The 27,500-nt window shown below is 43.7% G+C and overlaps 1 protein-coding gene across 1 annotated transcript in view; it reads left to right on the top strand.

The window, feature by feature from the left end:
- Positions 1–27,500, top strand: part of LOC135524875 (cAMP and cAMP-inhibited cGMP 3',5'-cyclic phosphodiesterase 10A-like) — a 174,800-nt gene that overhangs the window by 110,862 nt on the left and 36,438 nt on the right. Inside the window, exons 3-5 of the mRNA XM_064952731.1 lie at positions 5,872–5,909; positions 21,015–21,123; positions 26,043–26,092. Of these exons, the coding sequence (XP_064808803.1) occupies positions 5,872–5,909; positions 21,015–21,123; positions 26,043–26,092 (197 nt within the window). The remainder of the gene's footprint in view (positions 1–5,871; positions 5,910–21,014; positions 21,124–26,042; positions 26,093–27,500) is intronic.

Raw genomic sequence — 27,500 nt, 5'->3', positions numbered from 1 at the left:
GTATGCAGGTGTGTGTGGTAGTATGCAGGATGTGTGTGGTAGTATGCAGTATGTGTGTGTGGTAGTATGCAGTATGTGTTTGTGTGGTAGTATGCAGGATGTGTGTGTGTGGTAGTTTGCAGTGTGTGTGTTTGTGTGTGGTAGTATGCAGTGTGTGTGTGTGGGAGTATGCAGGATGTGTGTGGTAGTATGCAGGATGTGTGTGGTAGTATGCAGGATGTGTGTGGTAGTATGCAGGATGTGTGTGGTAGTATGCAGGATGTGTGTGGTAGTATGCAGGATGTGTGGTAGTATGCAGGATGTGTTTGGTAGTATGCAGGATGTGTTTGGTAGTATGCAGGATGTGTGTGGTAGTATGCAGGATGTGTGTGGTAGTATGCAGTATGTGTGTGGTAGTATGCAGTATGTGTGTGGTAGTATGCAGGTGTGATGTGTTTGGTAGTATGCAGGATGTGTGTGGTAGTATGCAGGATGTGTGTGGTAGTATGCAGGATGTGTGTGGTAGTATGCAGTATGTGTGTGGTAGTATGCAGGATGTGTGTGGTAGTATGCAGGATGTGTGTGGTAGTATGCAGGATGTGTGTGGTAGTATGCAGGATGTGTGTGGTAGTATGCAGGATGTGTGGGGTAGTATGCAGGATGTGTGTGGTAGTATGCAGGATGTGTGTGGTAGTATGCAGGATGTGTGTGGTAGTATGCAGGATGTGTGTGGTAGTATGCAGGATGTGTTTGGTAGTATGCAGGATGTGTGTGGTAGTATGCAGGATGTGTGTGGTAGTATGCAGGATGTGTGTGGTAGTATGCAGGATGTGTGTGGTAGTATGCAGGATGTGTGGTAGTATGCAGGATGTGTGTGGTAGTATGCAGGATGTGTGTGGTAGTATGCAGGATGTGTGTGGTAGTATGCAGGATGTGTGTGGTAGTATGCAGGATGTGTGTGGTAGTATGCAGGATGTGTGTGGTAGTATGCAGGATGTGTGTGGTAGTATGCAGGATGTGTGTGGTATCATATAGTAAGTTTACAGTTGTTACTCAGTCTTGGTCTGCTGTTGGGGTTAGGCCTATAGCAGTAGACCTAACCTTAACCCTAACCCTAACCTTAACCCTAACCTAAACCTAACCGTAACCCTAACCCTAAACCTAACCCTAACCTTAACCCTAACCTAAACCTAAACGTAACCCTTAACCTTAACCTAACCCTAGCCTTAACCCTAAACCTAACCCTAACCTTAAACCCTGTAACCCTAAACCTACCCCTAAGCTTACCCCTAACCTTAACCTAAAACCTAACCCTAAGCTTAAACCTTAACCCTAAACCTAACCCTAAGCTTAACCCTAACCTTAACCCTAACCTTAACCCTAACCCTTACTAACCTTAACCTAAACTAACCTAACTTAACCCTAAAACCTACCCCCTAAGCTTACCCCTAACCTTAACCCTAAACCTAACCCTAAGCTTAACCCCTAACCTTAACCCTAAACCTAACCCTAAGCTTAACCCTAACCTAACCTTAACCCTAAACCTAACCTAACCCCCTAACCTTAACCCTAAAGCTTAACCCTAACCTTAACCCTAAACCTAACCCTAAGCTTAACCCTAACCTTAACCTTAACCCTAAACATAACCACAAACCCTAAACCTAACCTTTAACCTTAACCTTAACCCATAACCCATAACCCAAAGCCTAAACCTAACCACTTACCCCTAACCCCTTACCCTAATTCTAACACTAACCCTAATTGTAAATACAACCCTAAAGCTTTTGGGAAATGTCACCACGAGGGAGAATTTTCCTTGTTTTATGATTTAGGTCCTCCCCCCCACACACACATACGTTGGGATTGGGCCTATAGCATTGTGCTTCTGCATTGACGTCATTGTGAGGACTTACTGCTGTGCTTCAGTCTAAAATAGCTCCCTGGGCTAGGTTTGGAAAGCCAGTGCTCTCTGAAGGAATGTTTAAAACAACAAACACACGACAGCTCCGTCTTCCTTCGAGACACACAATACAGCCCCCTTCACATGTTACAAATGCTGCTTTCACATAGGATTTATGGTATTTTGGCTGTAAAAATTATTTTTAAAAAAATCATAAAAATCAATAAATTATTATGAAATTGTTATTGGTTTAGACACATACAAAATAATAAACAAAAGACTAATACAAATAACATACATAGAGTTTGATTAGGCCGATGTTAAAGGTTTGTGTAACCATGGCTGCGGCATACAAATGAAATAATGAATTAGTTATTTTGTTCAAAACACAGACAAGACACATTGACCCGATCAGTAGGGCTGTCTCCCCGACAAACAAACAAAATCTTGGTCAACCGAAAGTCATCTGTTCTTTCCACCAATCATTTGGGTCTACATTTTTAAACTTGTTTTATCCATAGATAGACACACCCCATGTGTTTTAATAAAATCAACTACTGTATATGTATTGAGCTTGTCTAATGCTTTAAGTCAAACGCCTCAAGAGGGTGTCAGAGATCTAGATAGTCGGAATTTAAAAAAACTTCAGCTGACCCAACTGTTCTCCTCCCGCTCCTGCTGGCTGTCTCAGATTCTGCCATTACTCTCTGAAGTTGCCGGTAAGATGCGACACGAGGAGTCGGCAACCTTTCTCATGTGGAATGCTAGTTTATCTTACCATTTCTACCAATCTGCATGCCAGTTAGGGTTTTCATATGCACATTTTCGTGAAACAGTTTAATTTAATTTATAATAATGTTGTCATATCTCAAAATCATTGTCATGTAGTTTGTAGTAATCAAAATTCTATCCAATTCTAAATGAAAATGATGCAAACTTAAAAACTAACTTCTATTGCCAATTATGTAGAAAATAGGCTACATAAAGCCAGCAAATAAAAACATTGCAGCCTCCAATATCCTGATAAAAAATACATCTCCTATAAATCACATTGGCTACACATGGCCTGTCTGCAACGAACTTGAAACATTGTATCAACTATTACCTTGGGTCCAGCCCAAAGGGTCCAGCCCTGCTCTCAACCTTTGCCTCTCCCGAGTCTGTTGGGGAGTTGCAGCGATGAGCCCAAAAAATCAGAACTACCAATTGGATATCACAAAATTGGGGTAGGGCTTTTTTGATCCATGTATCTTCATCATGGGGGTGATATTTTTAAACAGACCAGATGCTACATTTTTGATCCATGCTACATTTTCATTCCAACTCCACTTTGTTAGGGAGCAGTAGAGACCTATCTTCATCATGACACCCATTAATCCTATTTACAAAAAAGCATCAGTGTGTCTCAGGTTCATATTACACATTACTTCCTCAGTGATTTAGGCATTATAGCATGCTTGGAGTTTCAATATGGCATGCTACATGTTTCTGATCAGTGAAACATTATAGCATGCTAAATGTTTCTGATCAGTGATTTAGGCTACATTATACATGCTACATGTTTCTGATCAGTGATTTAGGCTACATTATAGCATGCTACATGTTTCTGATCAGTGATTTAGGCTACATTATGGCATGCTACATGTTTCTGATCAGTGATTTGGCTACATTATAGCATGCTAAATGTTTCTGATCAGTGATTTAGGCATTATAGCATGCTAAATGTTTCTGATCATTATAGCATGCTACATGTTTCTGATCATGCTACATGTTTCTGATTTGGCTACATTATAGATCAGTGATTTAGGCTACATTATAGCATGCTACATGTTTCTGATCAGTGATTTAGGACTACATTATAGCATGCTACATGTTTCTGATCAGTGATTTAGATGAACAAAGGCATTACATGTTTCTGATCACCACCTACATTATACCATGCTAGAAACCATTTAACCAAATAGCTACTATACAGACAGTGATTTAGTGAAACTAAATCACATTGATCAGTGATTTGACTACATTATGCATGACATGTTTCTGATCAGTGATTTAGGCTATTAAGCATGCTACATGCTGATCAGTGATTTAGGCTACATTATAGCATGCTACATGTTTCTGATCAGTGATTTGGGCTACATTATAGCATGCAAGATCATGATTTGACATTAAGCAGAAATGGAATATTATGTGTCCCAGTGATTTGAACAATAGCATGCTACATGTTTCTGATCAGTGGGGTACAAAGCATGCAATGTTTCTGATCAGTGATTTACTACATTATAGCATGTACATGTTTCTGATCAGTGATTTGGCAGTGATTTAGGCTACATTATAGCATGCTACATGTTTCTGATCAGTGATTTAGGCTACATTATAGCATGCTACATGTTTCTGATCAGTGATTTCCTCATGGACATGTTTCTGACCAGTGATTTGCCATTAGTTCATGCATGTGAGATGATTTACCCATGCTACATGTTTCTGATCAGTGATTTAGCTACATTATAGCATGCTACATGTTTCTGATCAGTGATTTCCTGGACATGTTTTGATCAGTGGGCTACATTATAGCATGCTACATGTTTCTGATCAGTGATTTAGGCTACATTATAGCATCACCCTCATTATAGCATGCTACATGTTTCTGATCAGTGTCCCAGATTAGCTATACCACCTCCACTTTGCTCAGCCAGAAACCATTTGGGATTAAATCACATTGATTGATTTAGGACCAGAATGGTAAACACTGACATTCCTGAAATCTTGAACAAAGGGGGGGTAAAAATCAAAAGTACCATCAGTACTGGTGTGGCCACAGCTGAGTACGCAGTGCATCTTCTCCTATGGCTGATTTGGCATTGTCATGCTGGAGACACCTTCAAGGTCATGAATCAGGAAAAATCAGGATGAGCCTGATGGCAGGAAGGGTCATGTCACATGAGCCTGCAGGAAGGGTACCACATGAGGAGGATGTCTTCCCTGTAACGCACAGCGTTGAGATAGCCTGCAGTGACAACAAGCTCAGTCCGATGATGCTGTGACACACCGCCCCAGACCATGACGGACCCTCCACCTCCTAATCGATCCCGCTTCAGAGTACAGGCCTCGGTGTAACACTTATTTCTTCAACGATAAACACGAATCCGACCATCAAAACAAAACAACGACTCGTCAGTGAAGAGCACTTTTTGCCAGTCATGTCTGGTTCAGCAACGGTGGGTTTGTTGTTGTCAGTGATATCTGGTGAGAACCTGCCTTACAACAGGTCTACCAGCCCTCAGTCCAGCCTCTCTCAGCCTATTATGGACTATGTGGGCACTGATGGAGGGATTGTGCGTTCCTGGTGTAACTCGGGCAGTTGTTGTTGCCATCCTGTACCTGTCCCACAGGTGGGATGTTCAGATGTACCGATACTGTGCAGGTGTTGTTACACGTGGTCTGCCCAGCGGGACGATCAGCTGTCCGTCCTGTCTCCTGTAGCACTGTCTTAGGCGTCTCACAGTACAGACACATTTGGCCACATCTGCAGTTCTCATGCCTCCTTGCAGCATGCCTAAGGCACATTCACGCAGATGAGTAGTGACCCTGGGCATCTTTTGGTGTTTTCAGAGTCAGTTAGAAAGGCCTCTTTTGTGTCCTAAGTTTTCATAACTGTGACCTTAATTGCCTACCGTCTGTAAGCTATTAGAGTCTTAACGACCGTTCCACAGGTGCATGTTCATTAATTGTTTATGGTTCATTGAACAAGCATGGGAAACAGTGTTTAAACCCTTTACAATGAAGATCTGTGAAGTTATTTGTATTTTTACAAATTATCTTTGAAAGACAGGGTCCTGAAAAAGGGACGTTTCTTTTTGCTAAGTTTTGTTGTAATGAGCACATGAATTCTGGGACCATGTCTCCTAGCTAGTCTCCTTGTTTCCTTTGTCTTGTTTCTTTGTCTCCTTCTCCACTGCAGTGTAACAGCTTGTTTCATCTTCTTCTTTCAGACACGTCATCATCATCATCAGCTAAAGAAGGCAGCAGGGTAAGTGTTGCGTCCGTCTGTCTGTCTGTCTGTCTGTTTGTCTGTCTGTCGGTCTGTGTGTCGATCTGTCTGTCTGTTTTAACTTTTTATGTAGCATCCAATCAGACTAATATCCTTAAGGTATCCCCTACAAATGTGATCTCATCCTATTTAAAGTGCTAACATCGGTGCTATTTGATTAATAATCCTAATAATAATAATAATAATAACGGGTGAATGTTTAAACTATAAGAACCTTCTCTGTGAAGAAGTTAATTAGTTTTGCTTTCTGTTTTTTGGAATTCATGGCTTTATAAAGAAATACAGTCTGAGTTGATAAAACAGTGATTGAAAGGAACACTCTCAATATGGTCTGGAACACAAAAAAATACACTCAGTTTGGTAAGAACTGTTGTTGATATGAGAGAGGGAGAGGGAGAGAGAGAGAGGGGGAGAGAGGGAGAGAGAGAGAGAGAGGGAGAGAGGGAGAGAGGGAGAGATTGAGAGAGGGACAGAGAGAGACTTCTGTATGTGTGATGTCTACTGTTAATTTTTATTGTTTACCTTACTTGCTTTGGCAATGTTAACACATGTTTCCCATGCCAATAAAGCCCCTTGAATTGAATTGAATTGAATTGAATTGAGAGAGAGAGAGAGAGAGATCAAGCCACCAAGTGCTAATGGACAGCACTAAGACAGCACTGACGCATATAGTGTGTGTGTGTGTGTGTGTGTGTGTGTGTGTGTGTGTGTGTGTGTGTGTGTGTGTGTGTGTGTGTGTGACAGTTAGCAGGATGAGGGAGGGAGGGAGGACAGGGAATAGAGTGTGTGTGAGAGATATTCTTCAACATATATACAATGAATTAGCACTAGGATGAGGGAGAATCTGGTCAAATGTCTACTGGAACAGTCTGACACCCGGGAATGAAGTCAAATGTCTACTGTTTAGAACAGTCTGCAGCACCCGGCCTCACCCTACTAGAATATGAAGTCTAATATTCTCTGCAGCAACCCTACTAGAATATATCATGTCTATGAATTGGCGAGAATATGGCACTAGAACAGTCTGCAGCACCCGGCCTCACCCTACTAGAATCTGAAGTCAAATGTCTACTGTCTAGAACAGTCTGCAGCACCCGGCCTCACCCTACTAGAATATGAAGTCAAATGTCTACTGTTTAGAACAGTCTGCAGCACCCGGCCTCACCCTACTAGAATCTGAAGTCAAATGTCTACTGTTTAGAACAGTCTGCAGCACCCGGCCTCACCCTACTAGAATCTGAAGTCAAATGTCTACTGTTTAGAACAGTCTGCAGCACCCGGCCTCACCCTACTAGAATCTGAAGTCAAATGTCTACTGTCTAGAACAGTCTGCAGCACCCGGCCTCACCCTACTAGAATCTGAAGTCAAATGTCTACTGTTTAGAACAGTCTGCAGCACCCGGCCTCACCCTACTAGAATATGAAGTCAAATGTCTACTGTCTAGAACAGTCTGCAGCACCCGGCCTCACCCTAATGTCTACTAGAAGTCTGAAGCCTCACCCTCTAGAATAATGTCTACTGTCTAGAACAGTCTGCAGCACCCGGCCTCACCCTACTAGAATCTGAAGTCAAATGTCTACTGTCTAGAACAGTCTGCAGCACCCGGCCTCACCCTACTAGAATCTGAAGTCAAATGTCTACTGTTTGCTGATGATCTGGTGCTTCTGTCACCAACCAAGGAGGGCCTACAGCAGCACCTAGATTTTCAGGACAGATTCTGTCAGACCTGGGCCCTGACAGTAAATCTCAGTAAGACCAAAATAATGGTGTTCCAAAAAAGGTCCAGTTGCCATGACCACTAATACAAATTCTATTTAGACACCGTTGCCCTAGAGCACACAGAAAAACTATACATAATGCATTCAGAAAGTATTCAGACCCCTCAACTTTTTCCACATTTTGTTACGTTATGTTACCCCATAATGACAATGCAAAAACAGGGGTTTTAGAATTATTTGCATTATTTGCACTCTATTTGCACACTACCGTTAAAAAGTTTGAAGTCACTTAAAAATGTCCTTTTTTTCCATTAAAACATACATGAAATGAGTTGCAAAATGAATAGGAATTATAGTCAAGACAGTTGACAAGGTTTTGTTTTTGGTAATGTTTTTTTTTTAAATTGAAATAATAATTGTGTGCTTCAAACTTTGCTTTCGTCAAAGAATCCTCCATTTGGAGGAATTACAGACCTTTGGCATTCTAGTTGTCAATTTGTTGAGGTAATCTGAAGAGATTTCACCAAATGCTTCCTGAAGCACCTCCCACAAGTTGGATTGGCTTGATGGGCACTTCTTACGTACCATACGGTCAAGCTGCTCCCGCAACAATTATTCTTCCCTAAATAGTTATTGCATAGTTTGGAGCTGTGCTTCGGATCATTGTCCTGTTGTAGGAGGAAATTGGCTCCAATTAAGCGCCGTCCACAGGGTATGGCATGGCGTTGCAAAATAGAGTGATAGCCTTCCTTCTTCAAGATCCCTTTTACCCTGTACAAATCTCCCACTTAACCCCCACGTAAGCACCCCCAGATGATCACATTGCCTCCACCATGCTTGACAGATGGCGTCAAACACTCTTCCAGCATCTTTTCATTTTTTTCTGTTTCTCACGAATGTTCTTCTTTGTGATCCGAACACCTCAAACTTAGATTTGTCTGTCCGTAAAACTTTTTTCCTATCTTCCTCTGTCCAGTGTCTGTGTTCTTTTGCGCATCTTAATCTTTTCTTTTTATTGGCCAGTCTGAGATGACTTTTTCTTTGGCCAGCATCCCGGCGTCGCCTCTTCACTGTTGATGTTGAGACTGGTGTTTTGCGGGTACTATTTAATGAAGCTGCTAGTTGAGGACTTGTGAGGCGTCTGTTTCTCAAGCTAGAAACTCTAATGTACTTGTCCTCTTGCTCAGTTGTGCACCGGGGCCTCCCACTCCTCTTTCTATTCTGGTTAGGGCCAGTTTGCTCTGTTCTGTGAAGGAAGTAGTTCACAGCTGTGTACGAGATCTTCAGTTTCTTGCCAATTTCTCGCATGGAATAGCCTTACTTGCTCAGAAGAAGAATAGACTGACGAGTTTCCGAAGAAAATCCGTTGTTTTTGGCCATTTTGAGCCTGCCGTTTCCAGCTACGATAGTAATTTACAACATTAACAATATGTACACTTTATTTCTGATCAATTTGATGTTATTTTAATGAACAAAAAATGTGCTTTTCTTTTTCTTTAAAAAAATATATATAAAGGAAAATCAAATTTACATGAGTATTCATACCCTTTGCTCATTACTTTGCTGAAGCACCTTTGGCAGAGATTACAGCTTCGAGTCTTCTTGGGTATGATGCTACAAGCTTGGTACACCTGTATTTAGGTGTCTCCTTTTCCTCTCTGCAGATCCTCTCAAGCTCTGTTGGATGGAGAGCTTCGCTGCACAGCTATTTTCAGGTCTCCAGAGATGTTTGATCGGGTTTAAGTCCGGGCTCTGGCTTGGCCACTCAAGGACATTCAGAAACTTGTCCCAAAGCCACTCCTGCATTGTCTTGGCTGTGTGCTTAGGGTCGTTGTCCTGTTGGAAAGTGAACCTTCACCCCAGTCTGATGTCCTAAGCGCTCTGGTGCAGGTTTTCATCAAGAATCTCTCTGTACTTTGCTCCGTTGGTCTTTCCCTTGATCCTGACTAGACTCCCAGTCCCTGCCGCTGAAAAACATCCCCACAGCATGATACTGCCACCACTATGCTTCACTGTAGCGATGGTGCCAGGTTTCCTCCAGATGATCTTAGGGTCGTTGTTGCTGGAAGGTGAAATGAATGATGAAGGCCACCGTGTCCTTGGGGAACTTCAATGCTGTAGAAATGTTTTGGTACGTTGCTCAGTTTGTTCAGTTTGGCCGAGCGGCCAGCTCTAGGAAGAGTCTTGGTGGTTCCAAACATCTTCCATTTAAGAATGATGGAGGCCACTGTGCCCTTCCCCAGATCTGTGCATCAACACTATCCTATATTGGAGCTCTACGGACAATTCCTTCGACATCATGGCTTGGTTTTTGCTCTGACATGCACTGTCAACTGTGGGACCTTATATAGACAGGTGTGTGCCTTTCCAAATCATGTCCAATCAATTTAATTTACCACAGGTGGACTCCAAGTTGGAGAAACATCTCAAGGATGATCAATGGAAACAGGATGCACCTGAGCTCAATTTCGATTCTCATAGCAAAGTGTCTGAATACTTATGTAAATAAGGTATTTCTGTTTATTATTTTTAATAACTGCAAAATAACTGTTTTTGCGTTGTCTTTATGGGCTATTGCGTGTAGAATGATGAGGACATTTTTATTTAATCCATTTTAGAATAAAGCTATAACGTAACAAAATGTGGAAAAAGTCAAGGGGTCTGAATACTTTCCGAATGCACTGCACCTCGGCCTAAACATCAGCGCCACAGGTAACTTCCACAAAGCTGTGAACGATCTGAGAGACAAGGCAAGATGTGCCTTCTACACCATCAAAAGGAACATCAAATCAACATACCAGTTAGGATCTGGCTAAAAATACTTGAACCAGTTATAGAACCCATTGCCCTTTATGGTTGTGAGGTCTGGGGTCCAGCTCACCAACCTAGAATTCACAAAATGGGACAAACACCAAATTGAGACTCTGCATGCAGCATTCTGCAAAAATATCCTCCGTGTACAATGTAAAACACCAAATAATGCATGCAGAGCAGAATTACGCTGATATTCGGCAATGATCAAAATCCAGAAAAGAGACGTTCAATTCTATAACCACCTAAATGGAAATGATTCCCAAACCTTCCATAACAAAGCCATCACCTACATAGAGATGAACCTGGAGAAGAGTCCCCTAAGTAAGCTGGTCCTGGGGCTTTGTTCACAAACACAAACACACCCCACAGAGCCCCAGGACAGCAGCACAATTAGACCCAACCAAATCATGAGAAAACAAAAAGATAATTACTTGACACATTGGAAAGAATTAACAAAAAACTGAGCAAACTAGAATGTTATTACAAAGCAGAATACCTGACCACTGTGGCTGACCCAAAATGAAGGAAAGCTTTGACTATGTACAGGCTCAGTGAGTATAGCCTTGCTATTGAGAAAGGCCGCCATTGGCAGACATGGCTCTCAAGAGAAGACAGGCTATGTGCTCACTGCCCACAAAATGAGGTGGAAACTGAGCTGCACTTCCTAACCTCCTGCCCATTGTATGACCATATTAGAGAGACATATTTCCCTCAGATTACACAGACCCACAAAGAATTTGAGAACCAATCTAATTTCGATAAACTCCCATATCAACTGGGTGGAATTCCACAGTGTGCCATCAGAGCAGCAAGATTTGTGGCCTGTTGCCACGAAAAGGTCAACCAGTGATGAACAAACACCATTGTTAATACAACCCATATTTATGCTCATTTATTTTATTATTATTATTATTTTAATATTTTATCTTGTGTCCTTTAACCATTTGTACATTGTTAAAACACTGTATATATATATATATATAATATGACATTTGTAATGTCTTTATTGTGTTGAAACTTCTGTATGTGTAATGTTTACTGTTAATTTGTATTGTTTTTCACTTTATATATTCACTTTATATATTATCTACCTCACTTGCTTTGGCAATGTTAACACATGTTTCCCATGCCAATAAAGCCCTTGAATTGAATTTAATTGAAATTGAGAGAGAGACAGAGGAGAGAGAGGGAGAGAAGCAGAAAAGAGAGAGAGAGATATTTATATTGATTTATTTTCCCTTTTGTACTTGAACTATTTGCACATCATTACGACACTGGATAAACATAATATGACATTTGAAAAGTCTCTATTCCTTTGGAACTTCTGTTAGTGTAATGTTTACTGTTAATTTCTTATTGATATTTCACTTTTGTTTATTTTCTATTTCACTTCATTTCCCCCATGCCAATAAAGCCTTTTGTATTGAATTGAATTGAATTGATATTTTGAATGCTAAGTTATAAAGGCTACCAAGCTTAACTAGGAGAGAACAGAGGCTCCAACTTCAATTTGCAGCGAGGTGTGAAGTGAGATGTATGAAAGCCCTTTGAGCCCAACAATGGCAGTAGAGTTTCACAGCCTCTCCCACCCAAATGCAGTGGCCTCTTTGGCCTCAGAGGTCATCACAGTACCCCTTGGATGTAAAAAAAATAAAAATCTAATTTTTTTAAATGAGAAGGCACAGAAAGTACAAAACGAAGCTCCTCGTGGACAATCTAGAGATACTGCCTGCTGCACATAAGCAACTTAATCTTCCTCACAGACCATCCCCTGGCACAGTGCTATATTAACCAGACCATCCCCTGGCACAGTGCTATATTAACCAGACCATCCCCTGGCACAGTGCTATATTAACCAGACCATCCCCTGGTACAGTGCTATATTAACCAGACCATCCCCTGGCACGGTGCTATATTAACTAGACCATCCCCTGGTATGGAGCTATATTAACCAGACCATCCCCTGGCACAGTGCTATATTAACCAGACCATCCCCTGGCACAGTGCTATATTAACCAGACCATCCCCTGGCACAGTGCTATATTAACCAGACCATCCCCTGATCCCCTCCCCTGACACAGTGCTATATTAACCAGACCATCCCCTGCACAGTAACCCAGACCATCCCCACAGTGCTATATTAACCAGACCATCCCCTGGCACAGTGCTATATTAACCAGACCATCCCCTGGCACAGTGCTATATTAACCAGACCATCCCCTGGCACAGTGCTATATTAACCAGACCATCCCCTGGCACAGTGCTATATTAACCAGACCATCCCCTGGTACAGTGCTATATTAACCAGACCATCCCCTGACACAGTGCTATATTAACCAGACCATCCCCTGACACAGTGCTATATTAACCAGACCATCCCCTGGCACAGTGCTATATTAACCAGACCATCCCTGGCACAGTGCTATATTAACCAGACCATCCCCTGGTACAGTGCTATATTAACCAGACCATCCCCTGGCACAGTGCTATATTAACCAGACCATCCCCTGGCACAGTGCTATATTAACCAGACCATCCCCTGGCACAGTGCTATATTAACCAGACCATCCCCTGACACAGTGCTGTATTAACCAGACCATCCCCTGGCACAGTGCTATATTAACCAGACCATCTCCTGGTACAGTGTTATATTAACCAGACCATCCCCTGGCATGGTGCTATATTAACCAGACCATCCCCTGGCACAGTGCTATATTAACCAGACCATCCCCTGGCACAGTGCTATATTAACCAGACCATCCCCTGGCATAGAGCTATATTAACACAGACCATCTCCTGGCATAGTGCTATATTAACCAGACCATCCCCTGGCATGGTGCTATATTAACCAGACCAACCCCTGGCATGACACAGTGCTATATTAACCAGGCCATCCCCTGACACAGTGCTATATTAACACACAAACCCTCTGTTAAGAGGTGGCGTGTTAAGATGGGTGGAAATTTGGGATACTAGACAACGAGGACTTAGCCAGCCAATGTCAACCTGTACTGCGCCATGCCAGTAGATGGTCTGGAACAGTATTGGTCTACAGGGCAACCCCAAACTGTTCAGCTGGACTTTCACAGAATCAAAGAGGGTGCTCTCCCCTGGTGACGACTCCCCCAGCCAGAGGGTGTCAGACCAGATCCATAAACAGCCCCACAGACGAGCAACCCCAAGCAGAGGGTCACCCAGGTGGACGTAAGGCAGGTGGAGCTCGAACAACAGGTCACCTTACTCCAGTCAACAGACCCAGACAACAACACCCCCTCAGCCAGACCCAGAGAGCTGGAGGAGGAGAGAGACATGCTTGCACTCTGTGAGACAGCATCAACAGAAAAAAGAGGAGGAGCAGAAGGATGCCCAGTGGCAGGAGAAGATGAGAGCACTTGAAGTTGCAAAAGAGAACAACCCATGAGAGAGCTGGCCACCCCAGCAGAGAAGCTAGCAGAACAACCCTAGACTCTGACCACAGCCTCAATATCACAGCAGAACAGATCATTGAAGACCCATCGACCCAGGAGACACCACCCCCTCCTCGAACCCATCCTGTCAAGCCCCTCCCACACACACTGAAGACACAAAAAAGCCACTTCTTATGTACTCAAGCAGGAAACATTAAACACAAAATACATTGTTCCCCAAAAACGCAGTGTCTAAAATCTGGTGCCCAAACACACAGGTGTTTGGGCACCAAGACCTGCTATCCGAGGACCAACACATAATAATTCACACCGAAACAAATGACCTGAGGGCAAAGCAGGGAAGGGTGGCCACAACACTCAAGGGAGTGACTGAAAAAGCTTCTTCCACTTTCCCCAACTCACGAGTGGGGAAATGTCTACCCTGATTCCACAAAAATATTTCCACCCTGCTAATATTTCCACCCTTGACTGTGTCTCAAAACCTAATGTCTCCCTGGCCCACCATTCCACCCAGGAATTGGACAGCCTTTATGACCAGGTCCACATCCACAAGCCCGCAGTCCCCACCTTCGCCAGCACCCTAAAGGACATCACCCTCAACCGCATCCCCAACACATTACACAGGAGCAACAGAGCAACGGACACACAGCCCAGACCTGCGCGACCTGCGGGACATACACCTAACTTGGATGTGACACCATTCCCTCCCCCATATGCCGCCCTAGACACAACTATGACAAAACAACCAACATCACAACTCCTGCAGCTTAGTCTGTACATAGTCAATGGTAGACTTCAAGAGGACTCCAACAGGAGGTACAGCTCATCCCTTTGCAGCAGTACTGAAGACTACATTTTGTTGGGAAATGTAACCTTTTTTTAACAAGTCAGTTAAGAACAAATTCTAATTTACAATGATGGCCTACCCGGGCAAAACCTTGACGACACTGGACCAATTGTGCGACGTCCCTATCACACCCAGATGTGATGCAGCCTGGATTCAAACCAGGGACTGTAGTGACACCTCTTGCACTGAGATGCAGTATCTTAGACCGCTGCACCACCCAGGAAGCCATAGACTTAAACCCAGAGTCTCTCAGAGCATTCACAGTCAGCCCACTGACACCCTTATCAAACCATAGCCAAATCACAGCCTACTTGAACAGAGCAATACCCAACCATGAGGAATCAAAGCCCAACAAACTGCATGCTATTACGAAATGCTATAGATGGAAGGAAGATTGTGTAGAAAGCTACCAAAGAACAATTGTCCAAAAAAATAAAAAATCCAATCCCTCCTTAGACAACTCCCTGGACAAAATGTTCCCCTTCAATAGTGAAGGTGTACACTTAGCAGTAGAAAGCCTTGGACATTATATCATATCAGCTAACATATCATATGTAAAAAAAAATACAAAAAATCAAGTTGAACATCCTCTGTAGTATCATCAACAGCACACTCTAAGATTTCCTCTTTGAAAACAAATGTCCTGAGCAAATGTCAAATTGACTTCTTACCAAAAATATCATACGACAGACCACGTATACACCCAGTACACCCTAATTGACATACAAACAAAAGAAAACCAAAGCAAAGTCTTCTCATGGTTTGTTGATATAGAAAAAAAAATAGGCTTTTGACTCAGTTTAGCATGAGGGCCTGCTGTATAAACTGATGGAAAGGTTGTTTTGGGGGGAGCCTCCGATGTTATAAAATAAATATACGCCAACATAAGTGTACGTTCAAAATTGTCAATAAACACAGATTTCTTCCCTCAGGGCCGGGGAGTGAGACAGGGATGCAGCTTGAGCCCCACCCTCTTCAAGATTTATATTACTGACTAGAATAGTCTGCAGCACCTCAACAAGATTCTGAAATAAAATGTCTACTTTTTGCAGATTATCTGGTGCTTCTGTCCCCTACAACAGCACCTTGATCTTCTGTACAGATTCTGTCATATTTAAAAAATAATTGTGTTCCAAAAAAGGTACAGATGCCAGTACACTGTTGCCCTAGAGCACACATAGAATTACATATACCTCAGTCTAAACATCAGCACCTCAGCATCTGAGAAACCTGAGAAACAAGCATCTGAGAAACAAGACAAAAAAAGGCTTGCTACGCAATCAAAATGAACATAAAATTTGACATCCAAATGTAACGGCTTTCTTCTGTTGAAGGAGGAGCGGACCAAAATGCAGCGTGGTACTTGAGACATATTTATTGAAGAACGAAAAACCACGAACAATACAAAAACAACAAACGGAAACGCGAAAACCTAAACAGTCCTATCTGGTGAAGATACAGAGACAGTAACAATCACCCACGAAAACACTCAAAGAATATGGCTACCTAAATATGGTTCCCAATCAGAGACAACGATAATCACCTGACTCTGATTGAGAACCGCCTCAGGCAGCCATAGACTATGCTATACACCCCACACAACCCCAAGACGAAACACACCACAAATAAACCCAAGTCACACCCTGGCCTGACCCAATAAATGAAGATAAACATAATAAATATAGACCAGGGCGTGACAGACCCCCCCCTCCTAAGGTGCGGACTCCCGGATACACATCAAAACAATAGGGAGGGTCCGGGTGGGCGTCTGTCCATGGTGGCGGCTCCGGCGAGGGACGTGGAACCCACTCTATAAATGTCTTAGTCCCCCCTCCTCGCGTCTTAGGATAGTCCACCTTCGCTGCCGACCATAGCCTAGTAGTCCTCACCCAGAACCCCACTGGACTGAGGGGCAGCTCGGAACTGAGGGGCAGCTCGGGACTGAGGGGCAGCTCGGGACTGAGGGGCAGCTCTGGGCAGAGGCAGCTCGGGACTGAGGGGAAGCTCAGCACTGAGAGGAAGCTCGGGACTGAGAGGAAGCTCGGGACTGAGAGGAAGCCCATCACTGAGAGGAAGCCCATCACTGAGAGGAAGCCCAGCACTGAGAGGAAGCCCAGCACTGAGAGGAAGCTCAGCCAGGTATTTGGATCCGGCAGATCCTGGCTGGTTGATGGTTCTGGCAGATCCTGGCTGACTGGCGGATCTGGAAGAGTCTGGCTGACTGGCGGATCTGGAAGAGTCTGGCTGACTGGCGGATCTGGAAGAGTCTGGCTGACTGGCGGATCTGGAAGAGTCTGGCTGACTGGCGGATCTGGAAGAGTCTGGCTGACTGGCGGATCTGGAAGAGTCTGGCTGACTGGCGGATCTGGAAGAGTCTGGCTGACTGGCGGATCTGGAAGAGTCTGGCTGACTGGCGGATCTGGAAGAGTCTGGCTGACTGGCGGATCTGGAAGAGTCTGGCTGACTGGCGGATCTGGAAGAGTCTGGCTGACTGGCGGATCTGGAAGAGTCTGGCTGACTGGCGGATCTGGAAGAGTCTGGCTGACTGGCGGATCTGGAAGAGTCTGGCTGACTGGCGGATCTGGAAGAGTCTGGCTGACCGGCGGATCTGGAAGAGTCTGGCTGACTGACGGATCTGGCTGCTCCATGTAGACTGACAGCTCTGGCGGCTTCTTGCAGACTGACAGCTCTGGCTGCTCCATGCAGACTGGCAGCTCCATGCAGACTGACAGCTCCTTGCAGACTGACAGTTCCGGCTGCTCCATGCAGACTGGCAGCTCCATGCAGACTGACAGCTCTGGCTGCTCCATGCAGACTGACAGCTCTGGCTGCTCCATGTAGACTGACAGCTCTGGCTGCTCCATGTAGACTGACAGCTCTGGCTGCTCCATGTAGACTGACAGCTCAGGCTGCGCTAAACAGGCGGGGAGACTCCAGCAGCGCTGTAGAGGAGGAAGGCACTGGCTGCGCTAAACAGGCGGGAGACTCCAGCAGCGCAGGAGAGGAGAAAGGCTCCAACAGCGCTGAACAGGCGGGAGGCTCCGGCAGCGCAGGAGAGGAGGAAGGCTCTGGCTGCGCTAAACAGGTGGGAGACTCCGGCAGCGCTGGAGAGGCGAGGCGCACTGTAGGCCTCATGCGTGGTGCTGGCACTGGTGGTACTGGGCCGAGGGCACGCACAGGAAGCCTGGTGCGGGGAGCTGCCACCGGAGGGCTGGTGTGTGGAGGTGGCACAGGATGGGCTAGACCATGAAGGCGTACTGGAGATCTTGAGAGCAGTGTTGGCACAGGACGTGCAAGGCTAGGGATGTGTACAGGAGGCCTGGTGCGTGAGGCTGGCACCAACTTCACCAGCCGACTAACACGCACCTCAGGACGAGTATGGAGCGCTGACCCAGGTGCCATCAAATCCCTGACACGTTCCGTAGGGCGAATTCCATGCAAAAAGCACCAATACAGCAACTCCCTCATTTCTCTCTCCTCCAATTTCCCCATTAACTCCTTCACAGTCTTTGCTTCGCTCACCTCCAACACCAGCTCTGGTTCTGGTCTCCTCCTTGGCTCCTCACGATAAACAGGGAGAGTTGGCTCAGGTCTGACTCCTGACTCTGCCACACTCTCCCTGAGGCCCCTGAGGCCCCCAAGACATTTTGGGGCTGACTCTCGGGCTTCCATCCGCGTCGCCCGCTGCCTCCTCATACCAGTGCCTCTCAGCTCTCTCCGCCTCCAGTTCTTCTTTGGGGCGGCGATATTCTCCAGGCTGATCCCAGGGTCCTTCTCCAAACAATTCGTCCTCCCATGTCCATTCCTCCTTTCGCTGCACCTGCCTGTTACCACGCCGCTTGGTCCTGTTGTGGTGGGTGATTCTGTAACGGCTTTCTTCTGTTGAAGGAGGAGCGGACCAAAATGCAGCGTGGTACTTTTGAGACATATTTATTGAAGAACGAAAAACACAAACAATACAAAAACAACAAACGGAAACGTGAAAACCTAAACAGTCCTATCTGGTGAAGATACAGAGACAGGAACAATCACCCAAGAAAACACTCAAAGAATATGGCTGCCTAAATATGGTTCCCAATCAGAGACAACGATAATCACCTGACTCTGATTGAGAACCGCCTCAGGCAGCCATAGACTAATCTATACACCCCACACAACCCCAAGACAAAACACACCACAAATAAACCCATGTCACACCCTGGCCTGACCCAATAAATGAAGATAAACATAATAAATATAGACCAGGGTGTGACACCCAATTAGGATCTGGCAAAAAACTACTCAGTTATAGAACCCATTGCCTTTTATGGCTGTGAGGTTTGGGGTCCAACTCACCAACCAAGAATTCACTAAATGGGACAAACACCAAAGTGTGACTCTCAGAATTCTGCAAAAAATATCCTCATCATACAAAGAAAACCCCAAAATAATGCATGCAGAGCAAAATTAGGACCCGCTAATTATCAAAATCCAGAAAATAGTTGTTAAATTCCACAACCACCTAAAGGAAAGCCCAAACCTTCCATCACAAAGCCCTAACCTGTAATGGCATGAACCTAGAAAAGAGTCCCCTCAGCCAGCTGGTTCTGGATCTTTGTTCACAAATACAAACAGCCCACAGAGCCCCAAGGACAACAACACAATTAGAGCCAAACACATTTTTTTGAAAGCAATAATATAACTATTTTACACACTGGAAAAAATCAACCCAGAAACTGAGCAAATTTCAATTCTACCTTGCGCCTTAACAGAGAGTGTACAGTAGCAAGATATGTCACGTAGTGTGAATGACCCAAAACTACAAAAAGCCTTGACTATTTACAGCCGTAGGCAGATCTGGCTCTCAAGAGAAGACAGGAAATGGCCCACAACATGAGGTGGAAACTGAGCTGCACTTCCTAAACTCCTGCCAAAATGTATGACCATATTAGAGACACATATTTCGCTCAAATTACACAAACCCACAAAGAATTCAAACAAAATGTTGACAAACTCCCGTATCTGTTAGGCGGAACAGAGCAGTGTGCAATCCCAGCCGCAAAATGTGTCACCTGCTGCCACAAGAAAAGGTCATGCAGTGGGTCAGAAACACCAACTTACCTGTCTATTTATGTCCCCTCATTGTTCATACATTCTACTAGTTGCACATTGTCACAACACTGTACATAGCTGATGTAACAGTTTAAATGTTACACTACATTTACTGCTAATAATATAGGAATTTAAAAGTTGTTATTCTCTTCACTCTGTGTGTCTGTCATGATTGTGTCTGATTGTCTTGTGATTGTCTTCTGTCAATGTAAACATGTTTCTCATGCTAGGCCAGAAAAGGAGCATCACAGGATAGAAAGAAAGGAAGTGAGAGAGGAAGAGAGAGAATCAACCTGTTCTGACCACAGTCTCTCTCTCTCTCTCTTTCTCTCTGTCTCTCTCTCTGTCTTCTCTCTCTCTCTCTCTCTCTCTGTCTTCTCTGTCTCTCTCTCTCTCTCTCTCTCTCTCTCTCTCTCCAGGCACATACATAGACAGGGCTATCTATCTGTTCTCCCTGGCCCTGTGAAGGAGAGAGGGAGGCCTGGGCCTGTTATGTAACACTGTATAGAGATGTACAGCTGCTCCTCATTCAGCTGGGCAGTCAGGCGAGAGAGATGGAGAGAGAGAGGTGGAGAGGAAGAAATGGAAAGAGGGATGGAGAGAGGGAGGGAGAAAGGTAGAGGGGGGGAAATGGAGAGAGGGAGGGAGGGAGGTGGAGAGAGAGGTGGAGAGAGGAAGTGTTTTAATCAGGGCTGAGTGAGGACTGATGATGCCTTTTATGAAGCAATACATTCATTAATGAATTTGATTCAATGGAACCTATGAATCCCTGGAAAACAGCAGCAATTGTTAATGAATACTGAAGGGGAAAATCTCAATTAATTATATTGAAAAATGTAATGCAAATGTTCACTGTTTTTTATTTTTTACTGGGCAAGTCAGTTAAGAACAAATTCTTATTTACAATGACGGCCTAGGAACAGTGGGTTAACTGCCTGTTCAAGGGCAGAACGACAGATTTGTACCTTGTCAGCTCAGGGATTTGAACTTGCAACCTTTCGGTTACGAGTCCAACGCTCTAACCACTAGTCTACCCTGCCGCCCCTCCACTCTAACCACTAGTCTACCCTGCCGCCCCTCCACTCTAACCACTAGGCTACCCTGCCGCCCCTGTTAGATTACAATCACAGTCAACTTGTGCAGTCGGCAGTTTCATGGTGTGTGTAACGTTTGTGTGTCTAGCAGTACCAGGACAGTAACATGCAGAAGTTGGTGCATGACCTCACCAGTTGTCTGGAACAGCGTCTGGACACTAAGCTGCTTCTCTATGACCTGTGTACCATCATCAAAACAGGTGGGTAACACACACACATACACACACACACACACACACACACACACACACACACACACACACACACACACACACACACACACACACACACATACACACACACACATACACATACACACACACATACACACATACAGTAGAAGTCGGAAGTTTACATACACTTATGTTATCATTAAAGTCATTAAAACTCGTTTTTCAACCACTCCATACATTTCTTGTTAACAAACTATAGTTTTGGCGAGTCGGTTAGAACATCTACTTTGTGCATGACACATGTAATTTTTCCAACAATTGTTTACAGATGATTTCACTTATAATTCACTGTATCACAATTCCAGTGGGTCAGAAGTTTACATACACTAAGTTGACTGTGACTTTAAACAGCTTGGAAAATTCCAGAAAAGGATGTCATGGCTTTAGAAGCTTCTGATGGCTAATTGACATAATTTGAGTCAATTGGAGGTGTACCTGTGGATGTATTTCAAGGCCTACCTTCAAACTCAGTGCCTCTTTGCTTGACATCATGGGAAAATCAAAAGAAATCAGCCAAGATTTCAGAAAAAAAATGTAGACCTCCACAAGTCTGGTTCATCCTTGGGAGCAATTTCCAAACGCCTGAAGGTAACACGTTCATCTATACAAACAATAGTACGCATGTATAAACTCCATGGGACCACACAGTCGTCATACCGCTCAGGAAGGAGATGCGTTCTGTCTCCTAAAGATGATCGTACTTTTGTGCGAAAAGTGCAAATCAATCCCAGAACAACAGAAAAGGACCTTGTGAAGATGCTGGAGGAAACAGGTACAAAAGTATCTATATCCACAGTAAAACGAGTCCTATATCGACATAATCTGAAAGGCTGCTCAGCAAGGAAGAAGCCATTGCTCCAAAACCGCCATAAAAAGCCAGACTACGGTTTGCAACTGCACATGGGGACAAAGATCGTACTTTTTGGAGAAATGTCCTCTGGTCTGATGAAACAAAAATAGAACTGTTTGGCCATAATGACCATCATTATGTTTGGAGGAAAAAGGGTGAAGCTTGCAAGCTGAAGAACACCACCCCAACAATGGGGGGTGGCAGTATCATGTTGTGGGGGTGCTTTGCTGCAGGAGGGACTGGCCTACAAACCTGACTCAGGCACACCATCTCTGTCAGGAGGAATGGGCCAAAATTCACCCAACTTATTGTGGGAAGCTACCCGAAACATTTGACCCAAGTTAAACAATTCCAAGGCAATGCTATCAAATACTAATTGACTGTATGTAAACTTCTGACCCACTGGGAATGTGATGAAAGCAATAAAAGCTGAAATAAATGGTTCTCTCTACTATTATTCTGACATTTCACATTCTTAAAATAAAGTGGTGATCCTAACTGACCTAAGACAGGGAATTTTTTACGAGGATTAAGTGTCAGGAATTGTGAAAAACTGACTTTAAATGTATTTGTCTAAGGTGTATGTAAACTTCTGACTTCAACTGTACATTCTCACACACACCTACATTCACACAAAGCACACACTCACTCACTCACTCACTCACACACACATAACACACACACACATATTCACACATAGCACACTCACTCACTCACTCACTCACTCACTCACTCACTCACTCACTCACTCACTCACTCACTCACACATCACACACACACACACCGGGTGGGTAAACCCGTCGTTGTAGCTAGCAGGGTAATCTTCCTTATCATATCCTCACTACTTCATGACATCTCATACTGAGAAACAGTGTCAGCCTGGTCCCAGATCTGGTTCTTATCTTGCCAACTCCAACGGTACATTTTTGGTCACATTTGTTATGACAACAACCTTAGGAGTTCGCCATACAACACAAACAGATCTGGGACCAGGCTGACACTAACCATGGAAATACAATGTATAGACACTAACCATATACCATAGAAATACAATGTATAGACACTAACCATATACCATAGAAATACAATGTATAGACACTAACCATATACCATAGAAATACAATGTATAGACACTAACCATACCATAGAAATACAATGTATAGACACTAACCATACCATAGAAATACAATGTATAACATACAATGAAATACAATGTATAGACACTAACCATACCATGGAAATACAATGTATAGACACTAACCATACCATAGAAATACAATGTATAGACACTAACCATACCATAGAAATACAATGTATAGACACTAACCATACCATAGAAATACAATGTATAGACACTAACCATACCATGGAAATACAATGTATAGACACTAACCATACCATAGAAATACAATGTATAGACACTAACCATACCATAGAAATACAATGTATAGACACTAACCATACCATAGAAATACAATGTATAGACACTAACCATACCATAGAAATACAATGTATAGACACTAACCATACCATAGAAATACAATGTATAGACACTAACCATACCATAGAAATACAATGTATAACATAACCATACCATAGAAATACAATGTATAGACACTAACCATACCATAGAAATACAATGTATAGACACTAACCATACCATAGAAATACAATGTATAGACACTAACCATACCATAGAAATACAATGTATAGACACTAACCATACCATAGAAATACAATGTATAGACACTAACCATACCAATGTATAGAATGGGACCAGACACTAACCATGGAAATACAATGTATAGACACTAACCATACCATAGAAATACAATGTATAGACACTAACCATACCATAGAAATACAATGTATAGACACTAACCATACCATAGAAATACAATGTATAGACACTAACCATACCATAGAAATACAATGTATAGACACTAACCATATACCATAGAAATACAATGTATAGACACTAACCATACCATAGAAATACAATGTATAGACACTAACCATATACCATAGAAATACAATGTATAGACACTAACCATACCATAGAAATACAATGTATAGAACGGGCGTCCCCTTTCAAGTCAATGATGGCATAATAGGTTGCATAATGGCGGCCATTACGTGTGTACCCACTGAAGATGACAAAGGTTAAGACAACGGGATTCTAATATCCCATAAGATTTTGCAACGGCGCTGGTCCCAGATTTGTGACGACGTTGTCTCAGTCTGTATATTTTCCACCTAAAGCAGGAAGTAAAAGGAGGAAGCCTAGCCTACCCGGTTAAGAGAGTGTTAGGCCAGTAACCTAAATGTTTGCTTGTTCAAATTCCCAAGCTGAAATTCCTTTCCGAACTGTAATATCTTATGTTTCACCGAGTCGTGGCTGAACGACAACATTAAGAACATACAGCTGGCAGGTTATAAACTCTATCGGCAGGACATAACAGCAGCCTCTGGTAAGACAAGGGGCCTATGCATTTATGTAAACAACAGCTGGTGCACAATATCTAAGGAAGTCTTGAGGTTTTGCTCACCGAAGGTAGAGTATCTCATGATAAGCTGTAGACCACACTATCTACCAAGAGAGTTTTCATCAGTATTATTCGTAGTAGTCTACATACCACCACCACAGATCGCACTCAATGAGCTGTCAAAGACCATAAGCAAACAGGAAACCGCTCATCCAGAGGTGGCGCTCCTAGTGACCTGGGGACTTTAATGCAGGGAAACTTAAATCAGGTTTTCCTCATTTCTATCAGCATGTTAAATGTGCAACCAGAGTGAAAAACATTCTACACCACCTTTACTCCACACACAGAGACGCTAACAAAGCTCTCCCTCGCCTTCCATTTGGCAAATCTGACCATAATTCTATCCTCCTGCTTACAAGCAAAAACTAAATCAGGAAGCACCAGTGACTCGGTCAATAAAAAAGTGGTCAGATGAAGCAGATGCTAAGCTACAGGACTGTTTTTGTACAGACTGGGATATGTTCCGGGCTTCTTCCGATGACATTGAGCCACATCAGTCACTGGCTTTATCAATAAGTGCATCGAGGACGTTGTCCCCACAGTAACAGTACGTACATTCCCCAACCAGAAGCCATGGATTACAGGCAACATCCGCACTGAGCTAAAGGGTAGAGCTTCCGCTTTCAAGGAGTTCGGGACTGTAACCCCGATGCTTATAAGAAATAGAAGCTGTTTTTCAGTCTCTCTGTCATTTTTGGTCACATTTTCAGCATCCATAGGAGTTGGCTAGACAAACAGATGTGGGACCAGGCTAAGCTGACACTAACCGTACTGTATGTTATATCATTAACAGCCTGCTCCCATAGCTGGCCATTCAATCCATCCCCATACCATTTGCCACGGTTTGGTTGATGACCCATTTTTCACTTAGCTTAGAAGTCTCCTGGGACCATGGTGCATCAGGATGCTGTGTCTACTGTGTCCAGTGACCCTGTCTGTGGCAGAGCTATGTGTGTGTGTGTGTGTGTGTGTGTGTGTGTGTGTGTGTGTGTGTGTGTGTGTGTGTGTGTGTGTGTGTGTCTGTGTGTGTGTGTGTGTGTGTGTGTGTGTGTGTGTGTGTGTGTGTGTGTGTGTGTGTGTGTGTGTGTGTGTGTGTGTGTGTGTGTGTGTGTGTGTGTGTGTGTGTGTGTGTGTGTGTGTGTGTGTGTGTGTGTGTGTGTGTGTGTGTGTGTGTGTGTGTGTGTGTGTGTGTGTGTGTGTGTGTGTGTGTGTGTGTGTGTGTGTGTGTGTGTGTGACATTGCCGCAGTGCCCTGATGAGGATTGGATGTGACAGGCTGTGCACTGCTCGCCCTGCGCTCCACCACATAACACACACCGTACACCAGTCACACACACACACACACACACACACACACACACACACACACACACACTAACACACACACTAACACACACACTAACACACACACATGCACAGCAGATACTGTACACCACACCATCTGTGGAACTACAGATGGTAACTTTTCTCTTATCTCTTGTCTTTAATCAGCCACGAAAGCAGATGGATTTGCCCTTTATTTCATGGGAGAATGTAACAATGTAAGTAAACCACATACAATATATTCTGGCGAGGAGCACAGATCAACTACTCTGAGCTCCACTGATCTAGCCTAGTGAGTGATGAGTGTTAAAGCCACAGTCCGTAATTAATGAACAATTTACAATGTACTATATACATGCAAAAGTATTCATCCCCCTTGGCGATTTTTCCTATTTTGTTGGATTACAACCTATAATTTAAATATATTTTTATTTGGATTTCATGTAATGGACATACACAAAATAGTCCAAATTGTTGAAGTAAAATGAAAAAAAATAACTTGTTTACATGTATTATCATTTATTTTTTACAAAAAAATTAAAAGTGGTGTGTGCATATGTATTCACCCCCTTCGCTATGAAGCTCCTAAATAAGATCTGGTGCAAACAATTACCTTCAGAAGTCACATAATTAGTTAAATAATGTCCACCTGTGTGCAATCTAAGTGTCACATGATCTGTCACATGATCTCAGTATATATGCACCTGTTCTGAAAGGCCCCAGAGTCTGAAACACCACCAAGCAAGCGGCACCATGAAGACCAAGGAGCTCTCCAAACAGGTCAGCGACCAAGTTGTGGAGAAGTACAGATCAGGGTTGTGTTATAAAAAAATATCTGAAACTTTGAACATCCCACGGAGCACCATTAAATCCATTATTAAAAATGGAAAGAATATGGCACCACAACAAACCTGCCGAGAGAGGGCCGCCCACCAAAACTCACGGCCCAGGCAATGAGGGCATTAATCAGAGAGGCAACATAGAGACCAAAGATAACCCTGAAGGAGCTGCAAAGCTCCACAGCGGAGATTGGAGTATCTGTCCATAGGACCACTTTAAGCCGTACACTCCACAGAGCTGGGCTTTACAGAAGAGTGGCCAGAAAAAAGGAAAAAATAATTGTGTTTGCCAAAAGGCATATGGAAGAAGGTACTCTGGTCAGATGAGACTAAAATGTAGCTTTTTGGCCATCAAGGAAAACGCTATGTCTGGCGCAAACCCAACACCTCTCATCACCCAGAGAACATCATCCCCACAGTGAAGCATGGTGGTGGCAGCATCATGCTGTGGGGATGTTTTTCATCAGCAGGGACTGGGGAACTGGTCTGAATTTAAGGAATGATGAATGGTGCTAATTACAGGGAAATTATTGAGGGAAACCTGTTTCAGTCTTCCAGAGATTTGAGACTGGGACAGGGGTTGACCTTCCAGCAGGACAATGACCCTAAGCATACTGCTAAAGCAACACTCGAGTGGTTAAAGGGGAAACAATTCAATGTCTTGGCATGACCTAGTCAAAGCCCTGACCTCAATCCAATTGAGGATCTGTGATATGACTGAAAGATGGCAGTACACCAGCAGAACCCATCCAACTTGAAGGAGCTGGAGCAGTTTTGCCTTGAAGAA

Source organism: Oncorhynchus masou, chromosome 31 (genome assembly GCF_036934945.1).
Source record: "Oncorhynchus masou masou isolate Uvic2021 chromosome 31, UVic_Omas_1.1, whole genome shotgun sequence".
NCBI lineage: Eukaryota > Metazoa > Chordata > Actinopteri > Salmoniformes > Salmonidae > Oncorhynchus > Oncorhynchus masou.
The sequence above is the reverse complement of the archived record's forward strand: the minus strand, read 5'-3'. Positions and strand labels throughout refer to the sequence as shown.